This window comes from Rattus norvegicus, chromosome 12 (assembly GCF_036323735.1).
Source record: "Rattus norvegicus strain BN/NHsdMcwi chromosome 12, GRCr8, whole genome shotgun sequence".
In the NCBI taxonomy this organism is placed as follows: domain Eukaryota; kingdom Metazoa; phylum Chordata; class Mammalia; order Rodentia; family Muridae; genus Rattus; species Rattus norvegicus.
In genome coordinates, this window is record NC_086030.1 from 46,382,060 (window position 1) to 46,401,170 (window position 19,111).

Below are 19,111 nucleotides of genomic sequence, written 5' to 3' on the forward strand. Positions count from 1 at the left end.
AATACTATGGCACTCCTGGAAAGGTGGGACCTTCGTAGGTCTGGCCTGGTGGATATTGAGGTACAGACCTCCTTCTTTGTGCTTCCCACCCACCATGAGGTAAATGAGCCTCACACTGTGCCTCCCAACGGGGAGCACTGAGCCACTATGGGCCCAGAGCATCAGAGCAGAGGCCACGCGCTGAAACATCTGAAGATCATTAGCTCTCATCAACTCTCTCACTTCAGGTTGATTTTCCTTGGATATTTTACCGCAGCTGTCAGAAAGACTATTATAGAAATTCAGTCTACTGAAATACCTCAGCAGGTGGTTAGAGGAAATCAGAATGGCCTTTGGCTCAAAATACTAGATCCCAACAGCGATACTGTTGTCAACTGGACAAAACCTAGACTCGCTTAAGAAATGGGACACCTGTGGGAGGTTACCTTGTTTGTGTTAACTCAAGTGGTTAAGATCCGCCCACTGTGGGCGGCACCATTCCCTGGGCGGAAGCTGAGAGAGGAGCTGAGCTGAGCAGTAACCCCCATCGCTCCGCCTCCCACTTGTGGATATGGGTTGCCTGCTGTTTCAAGCTCTTGCCACTGACTTTGCCACCAAGCTGGTCTGTACCCTTCAACTGTGAGCAGAGTAGACCCTTTCTCTTTGAAGTTGGCCAGTGTACCCTTGCTGCAGCAACAGGAAAAAGTCAAGATGCCAGCCATTCTTACACCTCCAGCTGAAGGCATAAGAGGTTACACAGTCCCTCATCCTAAACAATCGGGACAGATTTTTTTCCCCTTGGATTTTAGAATATTTGCATCTAGAAAAAAATGAGACAGACATTGGGAGCCATGTCTAAGCACAGATCTCATGCATGTCCCACACACACATAGCCGGAAGTAACTTTATATATTTAATGCAAACTCTCATGAGGGAACACTCAAGAGGTAATTTCCCACTTGGGATAGCATATTAGTGCTCAAAAAACTTTCAGATTTTGGAGGTTTTTTTTCTTTCCTTTTTTTTTTTTTTTGATTAGGGACTTTCAACCTGTAATCACAGCTCCAATTAGAAGCTCAGACTTGACACCTAAAAACAGCTTCCACTTCCCCTGCCTCCCATCAGCACCAAAAATAAAATAAACGCACCCAACAAGACAACCGACACTCTACTCGGAGCTGATCGCTGAGCCAGGTCATGGGGGTCACCTTCAATCAGCAACACGCTAAGAAAAAAAGGCTTCGGAACAAAATCAACGACTCGTAGAAATAAATAAACGAACGTGCTTCTTGGTGTCATTGATGGTAAATCGGATCCTTGTTCTTAGTGAACTGGTTCAGTTTACACTGACAGGGTGTGACTGCGCCCCTGAATGTATGCCGTTCAGACTACACGCTTCTGAGCAGAGAGAAGCGCCATGAAGGAAGAGTATGAACCCAGCCAGTTGTTCACAGTCTGGGCCCAGGCTTGGTCCCAGGCAGAGCCCCAGCTGCTGACCTCTGCATCCTGACTCCACCCCCACCGCCCCGCCACGCCCCCGCCTCCCCTCCCCCAGCCCTCCCAACCCCCGACCCCCATTCCCAAACACCACCACCACCACCACCACCACCACCACCACCACCACCCCACCCCCCGGTTAGGAAAATGAACTAGCCAGGCTGTGTTTCTTCTTGGAAGGAACTGACAGGCCCAGGGACAACCTTTGAACTTGCACCTCTAACTCCTAGAAATTTTCTGAGACAGACAGGGCGCGGTAAACAACCCACTTCTGTGAGGACGATTATTAATCAAAGGCCGCTGCATTGTTAGCTCTTTCTGTGCCTGTGAGTAACTGAAGGCCTCATTTAGGCCAACTTCAGGCAGCTTTGCCGTGGTTCTCAGTCCCAGACCCCAGCTGAGGGGAGGAGCGCAGTCAGTCCTACTTACAGTTCCGGATGTTATTCCAGTCGGTTCTGGCAAAGAAAGGGTGGCAACAGAGACCCTCGAACTTCAGTCTCTCTTTCTGGACACACAGCAAACTCTGAATCAGATCAAGGAGCTCACTGCTAACTTTGGGGTCATCCGGGAACTTCAAAAACCGCTATTCAAGAGAGAGAGAGAGAGAGAGAGAGAGAGAGAGAGAGAGAGAGAGAGAGAGAGAGAGAGAAGATCTCCTTAGCTGTGATTCAGTTCGTCCTGAAGCGAGGGGGGGAATCTCCCATACATGCAGGTTCCTTTCATTCTGTTTTTTTTTTTTTTTTAAATAAAGTTTTGTGCTCTCATAACTTCAGAGCAAAGGCATATTCCAGAAATAAGTTGCCTGCTCACATCAATGGGCCTGGTCCTTTTGTCGGGGTTCAATGTCCTTTGTGACTTGACCTGTGCGCCGCTCGCTCTCCCAGCTAAGCTTCCTCCTTCCCCATCTCTCTCTGTTGTCCAACAGCCATGAGCTATTTCGAGATCCCTGTACATCTCGTGCTGTTCTCAGCCTGGAACCAGCACCACCCTGAAGCTCTTGCTGGCTACTTCCCGGCCTGCCGCTCCCTTCTGCACTCCCTCTGTATGCCATATTTTTTCTGCAGTTGGTTTTTTGGAACAGGGTGTCGTGTAGCACAGGCTGGCCTCAAACTCAAAATGTAGCCACAGAGGGGGACCTTGAACTCCTGGTCCAGCTGCCACCACCCACCCACTTGTGTTCCCATTTTGTACGGACGTGATGTGCTGGGGGGTTTCTGAGGTGTGGTGAGGAGAGAAGGAGGAGATGGCCCCATGTTCACTGCTGATGGCCTGGTTCCCAGGGGCACCTAGTGCAGCTCTGCTAAGCCTGGGTTACTGAATGGGCAGACTGAGGTGGAAATTCCCTCCAAGGGTTATCCAGAGAGAAATTTCGATTCACGAGAAGCCTCAGTAACAGTGTTTATACATTTAAAAAAAAAAAAAAAGCAAACCCTGCATCAACCATGCCAGGGAAATGAGAGTCGGGCGATACAGAATTCGAGGGAATGAGGCCTCTTTACTCATTTAAGCTGAAGCTAAAAAAACAGGTTCGTCACAGCCTTTAGAAACCGGCTTAATGGAGCACCAGTGTACGTATTAGAGGGTGGTTTACTTCTACTCCAGACACATTTGTGTGTATACACAGACATATGTGACTACCATCCTAAGTCGTCTGCTCACTTCCTCCCGGCTTCAGACTCACACAGCCGGCACCAATTCAGGCCGTCCCTCATCTCTCCCATTTAGTCCCCTCAGCATTTGGAGAAGAAGGGAGCTATGGAGTGGTCTCTGGCCGACTCCAAGACTCACACTTACGCACATTTAACAACTGTGAACTCAAGATGCATTTCGAAATCAATAAAAACAGAGCTAAGTAAGAGGCTGCCATTTTCCCTCTTTGGTAGAACCTAACGCGCTGAGGTGCCCTCTGGACGACTGGCCCTCAGAAGAAAGCTCAAACCTGCTCTGCATCGTTCAAACGCTAAACCCCTCACCTGGAAGTTCATGATGTTGTTGAAGGTCCGGGCGGAGGTTCCCTCCGTGAATGGGGTCTTCCCGTAAAGCATCTCATAGGCAACCACTCCGACAGACCACCAGTCACAGTCCAGGCCGTAGGTGCCCCTTCGGTCCTCGTTCATCACAGTCAACACTTCCGGAGCCATGTAATCTGGGGTCCCAATAGGGAGTTTGGCATCCACCTGGAAAGCCAGAAATTACAATGGGCACAGCGCACTCTCAAGTACCCTCCAGTGGGTGCCAGCACCCACATCAGGTGCCAGCCAACTGGCCACTGATTACTGTCCACCCAGGCATTTAAACCTTGTGTCGAGCAGCACACTGTGAAGAAATGGCAGTGTTTTACTAATGGCTAAAAGGAGGGGAGTGGGGGGCAAATAACACAGCCCAAAGGCAAGCAGGGTTTGTCGATGCTGGTTTCGTTACACAACTGTTTTAAGGTGGATTTCCCAGTACAAGCTACTGATAAGCCAGAACTTCTTGGCAGTACTAGGGGACTGAACCCAGGGCCTTGTGTGAGATAAGTAACCGCTCACTCCACGCCCCAGCTACAATCCCAACACAACACAACTTATACTTCTTCTATTAAAGAAAATAAAAGTCCCAGGGAGTGGGGAGGTCGGGTGAGGTGGGGGGTGAGGACATCCTCTTGGAGATGAGGGAGGAGGTATGGGGTGAGGAACAGTCGGGGAACGGGGTGGGGTGGGGGAGTGGACCAGGAGGAGGATGAAGACTGGGCTGTAAGAAAAAGATTAGAGAATTTTTAAAAGTGTGAAAAATATATACATATGAATGGGGCTGGAGAGAGGACTCTTGTTGGAAAAGTGCTTCTGGTGTGAGTGTGGAGACCTCAGTTTGAACCCCCAAAACCCACATAACAAAACTGAATGAGGGGGTACAGCAGGCTCGTAGCCAAGCTAGCAAAACTGGTGAACCCTGGATTCAGTGATGAAGAGACCCCGTGTTGACCTCTGGCCTCCACGCCCTTGCACATACGTATGTGCACACACCCACATACACTGCACATGCGGACAGAAAGAGGGAGAGAGAACAATGAATGAGAACGAAGCCTGACCCCGGACCTATGACATAAGACCAATCAATAATCTACTACTGAGGTCTGGCTAACAACACAACACAGCATGACGTCAGACATCTCAAATCTGGGGGACATGCAAACAGGCCTTGGGATCCGTTCCTCCTTCAGCCCACCTGCAGGGCAGTGTGAAGAGTGAGGCCTCGATAGGCTGCACGTTAACATCGCCTTCCTCATTCCCAACTACTGCTCCTATGGTCCCCTCACAGTTGGGAAACCAGGTTCCTCCACCAACCCACCAGCGCGGGAGCACTGCCCTTGGAAAAGACAGACCAGGACACGGCGGGAAGTCTTGGACAGAGCCACACATATTCCACTACGGGGACCGTCCCTGACCCCTAGTATTTCTGTTTCACTGTTTAATGCCTTTGTTTCTTGAAATGATGCTGATCAAAGAATTAGCCTCCCTGACCCTCACTGGGGATTCGGCAAGTTGGCAGCCCCTCTGCTCTTCAGAACGGTTTTTCAAGTTTTACCGAGCAGGAAATGTAAAAGTCTGAGAGCACCTGTGTGTGTGTCCACCCACCTCTCCTCCTGCCCATCAAAGCGGAGCCTGCTGACTTCAGATACAGAGTGTTAACCGCTGCCCTGGGACCTCAGATCAGCAGTTAGACGGTATAGAAAAACTCATTATTTTAAAGGAGACAAAGCAGCCTCAGTAGAGCCCAAAGATCGTGGACTACAGCCACAGTCCCTTAAGGCTGAACTTTACATCAAGATTTGGGCTAGGCATGGTGACATAGGAGTTCTGTTCTAGGCCTACCAGGGTTTGCAAAGCAAGACCTCCTGAAGAAAAGGAAGAGGGTAAGGAGGACAAGGAGGAGGGAGAGGAGGAGGGAGAGGAGGAGGAAGAAGAGGAGGGGGAAGAGGAGGAGGAAGAGGAGGAGAACGATGGCAAATTTGCTTTGCTTTGATTTCAGAGTTTTGAGAGGAATGGGAAGTTTGGAGGCTGGCACTACAAAGCCTCCTTCACGGGTGACAGGGTAAAAAGCTCTTTCAACTATGACTTCAAGCGTGTCTCTCACTCCCTCACCTGTATATTCAGGTGTGCATACGTGTGTGTATACGTGTACAGATATGAACACATAAAACATTGCTGAGACTGTCCCGTTCCTTTACACATGGATCTATAATAGGAATATCAGAATATCCCCATGGTTTTCATAGTCTTTCCCTTGTTTATTACAGACACACGTGTATGTGTAATACTGGAAAGCCAGAATGGCTCCTGCTAGTCTTCCATGTCCTGCCCTCCCTTTCCCCCACCCCCCTCGCCCGCCCCCACCCCAGGCCCACACTCTCACGGAGGATCTCCTGGCCTCCAGCATAGGAAATAGTGGCATTTCTGACACTGACCTCTGGACCACAGCCTTTCACTACAAGGACCCATTTGAGAAAGCTCCAAAGTCGCGCTGTACGGGAAACAGGCAGCCTATGCAGGCTGCATGGTGAAGATGCGCCTACACAGGCGCACAGTGTGACGTAACCTTGAAACCGGGAGGAGCCAGCCCTGGGGTCGGCAGCCTGAGCCTAACTGATTCAACCCCTGATTCTCTTGCAAGAGCTCGGACTACGCTGTTGTTCAGTGATCATCATCTGCGTTGGTTAGAGTCTATTTTACTGCCACGTGGGACGTTCCAGAATATTCTGTCCTCCTTGCTGGCAGCTGATGGGACAAGATCACTTGCTTGTCCACACCCAGCGAGCTGACCCAATCAAAGGGTGTAAACTGTCAACACCTAATTTATACCTAATGACCAAAGAACTCCTCTTACCTCAGGATAGAAACGTATGACATATTTACATATCCTAACTATCTATGCCTAATAACCACCTGAATTCCATCAGTAATTTGAGCTAGAAGGCAAGGAAGGCAAAACTTCCCGCTAGCGCACGCTTGACGGCTTGACGCAGCTCCAACCACGGTGCTCCTTAGCAACTGGCAAAGGTTTTATTGATTGCCGAGATTGCACCGAGGTCCTTCCCAGCAGCGCATGGTCTCACGTGACCATGAGGGCTTCCCTGCGAGCTCGCCTTCTCCTCTGACCCTAATGCAGCAGCCAATGTGGGTGAGATAGTCAAAGTATCCTAGCCACTTATGATGGTTTGTATATGCTCAGCCTAGGGAGTGGCATGATTAGGAGGTGTGGTCCTGTTGGAGTGGGTGTGGCCTTGTTGGAGTGGGTGTGGCCTTGTTGGAGGAGGTGTATTACTGTGAGCATGGGCTTTAAGACCCTCATCTTAGCTGTCTGGAAGCCAGTATTCTGCTAGCAGCCTTCAGACAAAGATGTAGAACTCTCAGCTCCTCCTGCACCAGGCCTGCCTGGATGCTGCCATGTTCCCACCTCGATGATAATGGACTGAACCTCTGAACCTGTAAGCCAGCCCCAATTAAATGTTGTCCTTATAAGAGTTGCCTTGGGCTGGAGAGGTGGCTCAGCAGTTAGGACACTGACTGCTGCTCTTCCAGAGATCCTGAGTTCAAATCCCAGCAACCACATGTTGCCTCACAACCATCTGTAATGGGATCTGATGCCCTCTACTGGTGCGTCTGAAGACAGAGAGACAGTGTAATTAATACGTGACAAATAAATCTTTAAAAAAAAAAAAAAAAAAGAGTTGCCTTGGTCACAGTATCTGTTCACAGCAGTAAAACTCTGACTAAGACACTACTCCAGCTGCCCAGGAAGCACACTGTCTGACAGGGCTCAGGTATTGTTCAACTTTAATTCTTACTCTGCAGACAGAGAAAATAAAGCCAGTCCAACAGAGACAGAAGAGCAGGAGAGAGCGCGCCTGCCATGTCTTAGGAAGAAAGGGAAGAATCAAGGGAAAGGCAGCAAGGGGTAGAGCAGCGTACAGCTGGAAACTTAGTACAATCTTCTAAAGGAAATGGAACAGTCAGAGTGACGGTCCCATGGCTAAGAAAGCACGCTGAGCACTCAGGAGGCAGAGGAAGGTAGATCTCTGAGTTTGAGGCCAGCCTGGTCTACAGTTCCAGGACACTCAGGGCTACATAGAAAAACCCTGTCTTAAGAAACCAAAAAGTAGGGGCTGGGGATTTAGCTCAGTGGTACAGCGCTTACCTAGGAAGCGCAAGGCCCTGGGTTCGGTCCCCAGCTCCGAAAAAAAGAACCAAAAAAAAAAAAGAAACCAAAAAGTAAACACAAAGGAACTGATCCCTAGAGGATCCAGTCTGACTTCGGGCAGCCACAGGAGAGGTTCGCAACCACTTTGAAACCCAGCTTGGGAGATGGGGAGGGCGTGGGGGGGAGTCAGATGCCCCTCCTGGACTCTGTGGGGACTGCACTAGCTATGCACACCACCATCATTTCTAAATAAATCTTTAAAATAAAATACTGGAGGAAACTATTCTCTTTTTCTTAAACCATTGCCATAAAAATCTGAGATGTAAAACTTCGCAAACAACTTCTCCTTGTAGCACTCATGCTTGTGCACACACACACACACACACACACACACGCACATACACCCTCATGCACGCACACACAAGCACACACATGTGCACATGCACACATGCATACATGCCTGCAGAAGGAGGAATAAGTTTTCATTTCTCTAATTTCTAGCTTTGGGGCTGGGAAAGCCTACACCCCCAGAGTGTGGGCCTGAGAGAGGGGGTGGAGGGAGAGGGGAGGGCAGAGGCACAGGCGTGATTTCCATGTGTCTATGTTACAGGCACACTTCTGTCTATAAATACACAAGACAGGGACTAGGAAAACAAGAGAAATAGAAGAAGCCTTTGCTCCTACATAAGTGTGAAAACGATTTTTGCCTCTGGGTTTCCAGCTTCTGGAGAACCGACTACTACACACTAGTTTATTTACAAACTTGTTACAACTAGCTTCCTGAGAGCCAGGAGAGACCCGTCAGCTGTCCACCCTTCTCAGACTCCGATCAGGGAAGGGGGCCTAGGTCACACTGAGGGCCCTGAGGTCCTGCTGACCAAGGTGAGGTGCACTAAAGGCACCTTCTGAATGAGAAGCTTGAAATAAAGGCAGCTGGAGCTGGAAAGATCACAACTTGTGTATGACTCACGAGTACCCACAGGACAGGAGGACATCTGGAAATGAACAGAGATCTGTGGGCTTACGGATGGATGGCGTGCCGGAAGTTCAGCACATGGGAACCGGGGGGCACACGTGTGCATATGTGAAGAGAGGACACAGGACAAGCTGGGTGTCCTCCTCACTTTCTACCTTCATGTCTTACCCACACATGTGCGCGCACACACGCACACACATGCACACACAAGCATACCACGCCAAGCATGTAGAGGTCATGGGACAGCTTGAAGACTTCAGTACTTCCCTTCCTGCAAGTGGGTCCTAGGTATAGAACTCAAGTTGTCAGACTTGGCAGCAAACTCCTTTAACCTGCTGAGCCATCTTGCCAGCCCTCTCGGCCTTGGTTTCTGAGAGAGGATCTCTCAGTGAACCTGGAGCTCACTGCTTCTGCTAACTAACCAGTCCCAGGCTCCCCGGCTCTGGATTTCACTGTGCACCTTTTCACGTGGGACTGAACTCAGGTCCTCCTGCTTACAAGACGGCACTTCACCAAATGAGTCATCTCCCCAGCCCAGACTGTATTCTCATAGTAGTTATAATACGAAAACCAAGCAGAACTACGTTAGGCCTATAACCTACCTATCCTATCCAATACGAACACGTTCAGCTCTATGCCTACCATTAATCAGAGACAAAGCAATATAACTTCTCATCGATAAATCCACAGGATCTAGACTATAAATTGCTGTTCTACAATAAAAGACCTTTACACTTAAAACACTGCTAAGGGGTTGGGGATTTAGCTCAGTGGTAGAGCGCTTGCCTAGGAAGCGCAAGGCCCTAGGTTCGGTCCCCAGCTCCGAAAAAAAGAACCAAAAAAAACTGCTAAAAGGGCTGGGGAGATGGCTCAGGGGGTAAAGCATTTGCAGTGAAAGCCGGAGAACCTGAATTCTAGGATCAGAATCCACAGAAAGCCAAGCACAGGAGCACCTGCATTCCAGCACACCTATCACCAGACACGGGTGGAAACAGAAGAATCCCCAGGAACCCACGGGCCAGGCAGCCTGCTGTATACAGAAGCAACAAGATCCCACATCAAACAAGGTACAACTGGAGGAGTGGGGCTGGAGGTTATCCTGACTGCTACACGTGCCTGCACACACCTACACTCACACACACACACACACACATACATACATACATACATACATACATACATACATACATACACGCACACGCACACACTCACTCATCCATGCACATCCACACATATACACAAGCATGCTTCACACATCAAATATCCACCCACTCCCACATACATGCACACACACATACATGCATGCACACACTCACTCATCCATATATGCACGCACGGTCACACATGCATGCACATCTACACATACATGCTTCACACATCACCCATCCACATACTCACACATGTGCATACACACACACACACACACACACACACACACACACACACGCTAAAACACTACAAATTTGTAAAATGTGTCCTCATCTGCTTTTCCCATTCTGGCCCTGACAGCACAGGAAGGGGCGAAGCCTCTCAAGTGTGTCTGAGCACCGTGACTCCATGACCAATAACGAATGTCTCCTGCCCGGAGAGCCGCCTGCTGCAGTTCAAACTGAGGAGACAGTGGAGAGAATGACCCCAGCCCTTGTCTACACTAGGTAGACCAGGCTACCCTAAAACTTGCTATGTAGACCAGGCTGGCCTCTAACTCACAGATATCCTTCTGCTTCCCAAATGCTGGGATTAAAGTATGAGCCGCCATTCCCAGCTCAGAGCATACGGTTCACCCTCTTGTTATTTACTAAGCAATGGCGGTAAACTGTCATCTACGGTTGCCAACTCTATAATTATTTCATTTTCAAACACTTCTCAATCTACACTCGGCATTCCCAACCCAGGGTGGGTTTTCTTGCCTCCACCCTGAGTACACCGGGAGAGCTGAAGAGATCTGAGGACGCCATAACTGAAGGGCAGGCAGATGAAGCTAGCAGAGGTCAGGGACTTAGCCAGACATCCAGTAACACACAGCACAGGTCCCACATCAAAGAATTACCCAGACGGCGATAGTGAAGGATTTGCTGTCGGGCTATAAACATGTCCTGTAATTTTTTCCCCCGAGCACATCAGTTTATTAATGTTGCTAATACAGTCTGTGAGCTTCTAAATCCCTGGACAGTTTTATGCTATTTAATCTGTTCCCTATGCATTTCCCCACTAAATTCAATGTCTGAATCTATTTCACATTTCTGAATCGGATGTTATGTGGGGCGGAAAGGGAGGGGAGGTGCCGGGGATGGGTCTCAGAGCCTTAGCCCACAGAAAGTATATCCTCTACCACCAAGCTATACCCTCAACACCTTTTGTTAAATATAGTATATATGGATTTATGGGCTTATGAAATGAAATATTTCCCTGCGGTTTTTATTTCCAGGCATCCTCAATGCTATTTTATTTTGGAATTTAAAGCATAAAATTATTTGATTCTACAATATTTTTAAAATTCTTTTGTATTATGTATACTCATTTATTCTGTGTGTGTGTATGTGTATGTATGTGTGTGTGAGTGCGTGTGTGTGCGTGTGTATGTGTGTGTGTATGTGTATGTGTGTATGTATGTGTGTGTGTGTGTGTGTGTGTGTGTGTGTGTGTTTGTGTGTGTGCCACTGTGTGCATGCTGGGGTCAGAGGACAGTTTGTGGAGAGAAGTTGAGTTTTCTTCCTTCTACCGTGTGGGCCCAGAGGTGGAACTTGGGTTATCAGAACTGACAGCAAGTGTCCTAACACGATGAATCATCTCACCAGCCCCTGATTACATCATTCTTAAATGATGAATAAATAAATAAATGGTAAGAAAATCACCTGAGCGGCTGGAAAGATGGGTCAACTGTTGTTAGCATTTGCTGCCGGCCTAGAGGACCCAACTCTGAGTCCCAGCACTTGAGGCCAGGCAGCTCACAGCACCCTGTCACTTCAGCTTTGGGGGAACCTGTCATCCTCTTCTGGCCTTCTCAGGCATGCACACACACACACACACACACACACACACACACACACACACACACATAAAAACAATAATAATCCCAGGCAGTGATGGCGCACACCTTTAATCCCAGCACTCAGGAGGCAAAGGCAGGGAGATCTTTGAGTTTGAGGCCAGCCTGGTCTACAAAGTGAGTTCTAGGACAGCCAGGGCTGCACAGAGAAACTGTGTCTCAAAAATCCAATAATAATAATTAAAACTAATAATAATTATTATAATATGAATCCTTTTTAAAAGAATAAAACCTTAAAGTAAAAAGAAAGTAATGCGGCTTTAGACAGCATGGAGGAGCCCCTGTTTTCCCAGCAGCCTAAAGCTGAGTAAGTTACCTCAAAAAGTTCTCAGAGCGGCAGAACACACAGGCCAGATTCCAAAGTGCACAGAGTTAACATGCTCTGAGCCTTTTCCTAATATCAACCTAATAATATCCACCTTTCCCAGAGGAATCTGGGGATGAAAAAGTAATTTTACATATTGTCCTTCATATAAAGGACTTAAGTCTCAGACCTGGAGGTGTTCTGAAGAGCGGTCTCTCCAGCCTCAGGTTTTATGCATTTTAAGTAGAATCTACGTCTTCTGGAGAGGGGATTTGCTCCAGTCACCGAGCAGCTCAGACTCAAAGCCTGAGGAAGCTTTTCCCAAAGACCTGTCCTTCCTACGCAGCCAACCTGGAATCCACATTTCAGTAGGAGCCAACTTTATTAGAGGGTTCTTAGCTCTTGGCCTCTTTAATTTTGTTAACTTCCTTGAAAGCAGCCGTCTTCATCTCAAACGGCCCCTTCTCCTGGCTGTCTAATTAGCATGTGCAATGTGACTTAACTTTTCCAAGGGCCCAAGGCTTGAAAATGATACTTTGAACATCAACATCCTGACATCTCGGGATATTTAGTTCCAAGTCTCTAGTGCTAGTTAGCAAGTTCAATTTTGCTGCACATGGAGAACGTTTAAGGAGAAGGAAGTCACGTTTCATCAAAATATTTTTAAATGAAGCTGGGTGACGCAACAGAGCACGGCCTCTCTAGGTGAGGGAAAATAAAATGAGCATCTTCCGTTCTTTTAAAGGGAAGGGTAAGAATACTCAGGGTTGGCGGGATGCTGGCAGGCATTAACATGAGGGAGACACACCTGGGAGGCATCTCTGTAACCTCCACTCCATCACACAGAAGTCAAAGCGGGGCGGTGAGGCTCCCCAGTGCTGCTCACCACGGAATCCTCACATCTGCCGGATGCATGAGGACACAGAACGCTCCTTAGCGAACGGAACCCCTGAGCGGTCTGTCTCGCTCGACTTTCTAATCACCTTATTTGAATTCATCTTAGCGGCTGATCCAAAATCCACCAGCTTGATGTGTCCCGTTCGGTCAATGAGGATGTTCTCCGGCTTGATGTCTCTGTGAGAAAGAAGGTCCCGGCACTGGATTAGTATGGCGTTTGTGTCAGTCAGCAGCCAGCTGTACACCTCAGGCCTCACGACAGCAGAGAACCTTAGTGCCTGTGTTATGCTAGGCAGATCCTCCCTACTGGCAGAGACGAGTGATTAGCACCCATCTTGAAAACTAAATTTAACTTTTTTGAAAGGGAGGGAGAAAACGAAAGCAAACCTTTTTACGCTGCAAAATCTAAGACCGAAAAACCCAAGGCACGTGCCCAAGGTCCTGTGGTTCACACATGGAAAGGTCTTTATCCCATACTCTGTATCTCCACTGTGGTGTGTGTGTGTGTGTGTGTGTGTGTGTGTGTGTGTGTGTGTGTGTGTGTGTGTTTGCATGCATGCTCGAGCGCACGCACACAACATTCTAAGGTATACATGGAAATCAGACATGCGAGGATATGAAGAGACAGCTGTGAGTGGAGACTTCTGCAAATCATCTTTGCGACTTACTAACATGCTACAGTGTGAACCTGCCCTCCAAATGCACATGTGTTGCAAGCTTGAACCCCAGCGTGACTTAAGAGGGTGCTGGTGGATTCCCGTAAGAGGTGGCACACAGTGGGGGATCGTCAGGTCACTGAGACCTGCCTTATGGTTTACACACTTGTCATCTCTGAGAGGAACATTTTGAGAAACAGGAGTTTGGCCTTCACACCCTGCTGCAGAGGTTCGAGTCCAGCAGGTGGCCTTGCTGCTTTGAACCTGATGCCCAGCAGAGGATCATGGCATCAGAGGATCATGGCATGGGGACTGTTACCCAGCAAAGCAGCTCACTTTGTAGACAACAGAAAACAGAGAGCGACCAGAGGAACAGGGATGAAGTGTACATTTCAAAGGCGCTCTCCAGGAATTTACTTGTTCAATCCAGCCCCACCTCACAGTTACTAGAACTCCCCCACAACACCAAAATGCAGAAAGAATCGTTATGTACTGTGTGGAAGAATCACCTGTCAATAAAAAGCCTACGGCCAATGAGCTGAGGCTGGAATAGAAGGTGGGACATCCAGGGGAGAGAGAGAGGATTCTGGGAAATAGTCAGGCATGAGGGATTTGTCCCAACACTGATGCAGGAAGGCATGTGAACCTCGGAGAGGTAACTAACCACACGGCATGACTTAGACTAGCTTAAACGGGATAACCGAGTTAAGAGCTAGCGGAGACAAGCCAAAGCCATCGGGCTACGCATTTACTCATATATGAGAAGTCTCAGAGTCGTTATTTTGGGGAACTCAGGTGGAAAATCCCAAGGTTACACCGAAGAATGTCTTCCTCGGTACATTAACCCATTAATGAAGTCCGAGTCCTCATGACCCCATCAATTCAAGCATCACGGCAGGCAGCCAAGGTACACTAGCCCTGAAGGGAAATTTCAGATTTGAATCATCTGCAGGACCGGCTCCTCCCGTCTCTGTGTCTCAGTCACAGAGTGGGTGTCACTGTGACACAGGCTTCTGCCATACACCCAAGGCAACGGAACAAACGGACCAAGGAAACCCACAAGTCAGGGAGCCAAAACGGCCCTTTCTCAACCACTAGGTACTTGGTCCAGCAACGCCAGGCTGACTGGCTGCTCCCAGGATAGGAGCCAGCCCCTCTCCCCATCTCTCAGTTTCCCCACCTAAGGGCCCACAAAAGGGGTTCCTGCTCCTAACTGGCTGCATCTGATGGCCAGGTCTATGGTCGAATGGATGTGCTAAGATAGGATGCAGGCCACTTTGGAGAGCCATTAAGCCAATCACAGGCCAGGCTGGCTAAAACCAGATGAAGATGCCCTCTGACCCGGAAGTCTCTCGCCGCTCAGGAACCCGGACGTGAGGCAGAGACGCTCTCGGTGCGGTCCTGGGGCCTCACTTACCGATGCACATATCCCATCTGGTGCACGCTGTGGACAGCCAAGATCAGCTCAGCAAGGTAAAACTGAATCATGTTTTCATCTAACTGGTCCTCATATCTATTCAGAAGAGACAGCAAATCCCCTCCAGGCTGATACTCCATGACCTGCAGAGAGGCAAAGTCACTCATTTTTTTACAAACCCCAAACAGGGAACACCTCCATCAGGGCCCTCAAACATCAGACAAGGTAATCACGACCGTGTACGGGGCGACAAAGGTGTGGAAGACGTATCCTAAGACACGAGGTAAGGCCTCTGCCCCACAGCAATGGCATACGTGACGCCAAGGAATGGAGAGAACGTCCACAGACGTCGCCCTGCGTGATGCTTTCGAGGCCAACCTGAGAAGCTGAAGTAAATCCTCCTCCTCCTCCGACACCCACCAGAGTCGACACCCCAGACATTCGCTCCCTCGGATCAGGCCCACTGCGTAGATGGATACCCTAGAGGGCAACAAACTCGCCAACGTTCACTTTGCATCCCCTCAGCTCAGAGCGGACGGTAGGAGGCCTGTGGTAAACGCAATGCAATCTTTCCCCTTTACAGTCAGTGTGGAAGGCAGCTGATGATCTCTTATTAAAAATTTAACAGTGAATATATAGCCTTTGGCCTAGCTATTCCACTCCGAACAATTTACTTTATTGGTACTTACAATGCAGAGATAAAAGATAGATAAGTAAATAGGTCCTCCACTGAATGGTTTATAACAGGGAAATACACTTGGAGATCATCCAAATCGCCATCCATAAGGACTGGCTAAATTGTGAGTCCTCTAAATCATGGGCTACGACTGGGATATTAAAACCACATGACTCTAGGTATCCGTGCTACTATGGAAAGTGGTCCATATCGCAGAAAGCGACATTCTGTACAGGATAAAAATAACCTCCATTTCCAATCAGAAAGAAAATTAACTTGTTGACATATATAAGAAATAAATCAGACTATATAACCTCTCAGCTAAAATGCTTAGAGAAGAAAACTCCACCCCAAGGAAGTGAAAACCATCAATGTGAAAATGCACGCACGCGCGTGTTTGTATGCATTTGTGCATACACAATGCACACACACAGCATTTGTACATGTGTGAACATAGGCACACACCTGCCATGACACACAGGCAGAGGTCAGAGGACAATCACAGGTGTCAGTCAGTCCTTGCTTCCAATCTTGTCAGGGTCTCTTTGTGGTTTGCCGCTACAAAGCCAGATAAGCTGGCCACCAGCTTCCAGACATCCTCCTGCTTCAGCTTCCGGCCTCCCTGAAGGAACCCTGGGCCGACTGATGCTCACACAGCATCCGGCTTTGCATGGATGCTGTAATTTGGACTGAATGCGTCACACCTGCACGGCGAGCGCTTTTTACCCACTGAGCTAAATCCGAAGCCCGCCATCTTTTTGATGAGAATCAGGTGTGGCGTTCCTGGCGTTCCTGACTCCTTGAATGACTTGGAGGCCGGTGAACTCGGTGTAACTCACCTGGTGGCTTCATGACTCAACCTTTCATGGTCCACCTCTGAGAACTCAAGGTAAGACTAATCCCCAGGCTACAGTGTGAGGATTGAGCAGGACCTGAAAGACCCTGGCTCAGTGCCTGGGAGATCCAGGCCTCCTCCCCTTCCCTCACTGTGCTTTGTTTCTGGCTGTAGAGAAGCTAGGACCCACTTGAGTGTGCTGCCCTTCTCCTGGGGCTCTCTGACCTCTGCTCTAAGGTCCACTGTGTTGGCCAGCGTCAGCTTGCATCCAATTCTCTCAAGAGAGGCCACGTTTCAATGCACTTCTGTCAACAAACACTAAATCCGCTGTGATGTTCACCCTGTCACTTGATTGCACTTAGGATCACCATGGAAACACCCCTGGAGGAGGGGTGGCTGTGAGGGTGTGAACAGAGAAGAGCCGCCCTAGACATGGGCAGCACAGCTCCAGTGGCTGGGGTCCTGGGCTGACAGAGGACACAATGTGAGCAATCCTCACCGTCCTGCTGCCATGCCTTCCCCACAACCAACCTTCCGCCCTGCGGCTTCTTCTTGCCAAGCATTGAGTCACAGCAATGGGGGAAGAAATGGATATGTCTACGGAGCCCAGGAGCCGGTTCTGGGCTGTGAATTCTGTTATCCTCCCAAGCTTGCCTCTCCTGTACTCTTAGAAAACAACTCTAGGCAAGTGTGGCGGCCACCCAAGGTTGCCAACACCTGAGAAGGACCCTCAGCAGATGGATCACGCCCCCCACGCCAACTCGTGGCTGGTGGGCATGGCAGTGGGCCTGTTCTTGATTCCCAGCTCTCGGAGGGTGGTACTAACCCTAAGCAGGTGGGCCCGGGCTATGGAAGGAAGGCAGCCGGATGTCAGCCTGAGGGCAAGCCCATAAGGGGCTTCCTACCTCAGTTCTTATTGTTCCTTTCAGGAGTGGACTGTGCCCCAGAAGCATCAAATGGAACACCTTTCCTCCCCTAGCTGCTTTTGGCTTGTGGTGTTTATCAAGGCAAGAGAAAGTTCCCACAGCAAGTCAGAAGGAGGACCTCCAGAGGCTCCAGGCTGGTCCTCCTAAAGACTCTAAGAAGTCCACCTAGCACCAGGCCAGCCCAGAAGCAGATACCCCTGGGGACTTGCACAGCCTCACAGCCTGGGAACCAACCCGCTCACGTGGCTTCTCTCCCTCGGCACACACAGGACCACTGGCGTGGGGAGGCAAGATGTCATTTCGTACCACAGTTGCTAAGAGCAAAGTGGCTCACCAGCAAGAAGTATGACACCTAGAAGGGGTAAACCTATTTCCTCCAAACTCCCAGCCGATGACAATGACGTCAGCCCCTCACCTCAGCCCCACAGAGCCCACAGGAGCCACCTGGCTTGCTGTAACTCACCCACTCATCCCAACCTGGTTCTCTACAGGCATGGCAATGTGGGTGAATGCTAATTTCTAAGTCTGCTTTAAATATATACTGCCATTAGGAGGGTCTCGAGCAGCAAAAGGGAATCCGCAGATAATAGCAGACGCACTAGTACTTTGGGAACGCAGATGGCTTTAAATAAGAACAATGCCTATGTGTGATGACATACCACTGTTACAGACCTGTGGGTTCTGTGCTGTGAGCACCAGAATGGCTTCTAAGATTAAGGCTGAGAAAGTCAAAACCACAGCAACCGTCGGCAAGTTTGGTGAGCTGAGTGCCGACTGCTACTAAGTATTTAGCGTCAGTTCCTGAAGATTCCATTTGACAGTAGAACCAGCAGGAATTTCCAGAAAAACAGCATAAAGGGGGAAGACACAGGTTTACCACGCTCCCTCTGCAAGATGTCCACGCAAACTCGACTCGTCTTTTCTGAGGGTCAGATAGCCTCCCCGAGTCTTCGGAAACTGGGATTGATTGAGAAAACTAGCCACAAAGATTACAACAGCTGCTAGCCTGTGTGCTCAGTGACATGGGGCCAAAATAGACACCCTAAATGACAACCATCTAAAAAGGACGAATCTTTATCAGAGAGCCTAATCACTCCTCAAGCACCAACACAATCTCCAATTAGCACACTAAAGTCTGCAAGGGCGAGGCACCAGAACAGAACCTTCAGGAGTCCATTCGAGGATCAAGACATCATCCACTGCCCACAATGACACTACAAGATAAAGCTCTCATTCGGAAAACATGGTGCTCTTGGGGGAGTCGGTGTGTGTGAAATGCAACCCAGGTTTAACCGGTTGCCATGCTGCTGAACTTAAATGAGAAAGAATCAGGGTTTGGGGTCTTTCAGAAACACCTTGGGACTCTGAAAGACGGCACCAAGCCAAGAGGTAACCAAAGTCCCCATCGAACGTCACAGACTAAATGTCTTCAAGATGGGCTGTGGCCCAGTGATGAGGCCCAGAGACCATTATAAACTAATGAAGGACAAAGGCCCACCTATGATGTGCTAGAATCAACGTGCAGTGTCTGGTTCAGTCCATGGGTGCGCTCTGACCACAACTTTTGCTGCTCATCTTTGTAGAGATGGCATGGATCTGCCCAGCACCCCCAAAATATGGCTTCTACCCCATAAAATCCTCCACAGAGGGTTTTTCAAGCCTGCTTGTCCATCAGGGTCACTGGGAGGAGTACTTTGTAAAAACTGTGACATGGGACAG

At 49.1% G+C, this 19,111-nt stretch overlaps 1 protein-coding gene across 20 annotated transcripts in view; it reads right to left on the reverse strand.

The window, feature by feature from the left end:
* The window catches only part of Cit (citron rho-interacting serine/threonine kinase), a 161,762-nt gene that overhangs the window by 118,179 nt on the left and 24,472 nt on the right, over window positions 1-19,111 (reverse strand). For 19 of the 20 annotated variants that reach the window (XM_039089826.2, XM_039089825.2, XM_039089824.2 and 16 more), the window contains 4 exons: window positions 14,956-15,098; window positions 12,969-13,059; window positions 3,450-3,653; window positions 1,906-2,059 (listed from right to left, as the gene is read on the reverse strand). In XM_039089826.2, coding sequence (XP_038945754.1) covers window positions 1,906-2,059; window positions 3,450-3,653; window positions 12,969-13,059; window positions 14,956-15,098 — 592 coding nt within the window. Of the gene's footprint in view, window positions 1-1,905; window positions 2,060-3,449; window positions 3,654-12,968; window positions 13,060-14,955; window positions 15,099-19,111 lie in introns of those variants that run through there. The other variant, XM_039089830.2, reaches the window with a different exon arrangement.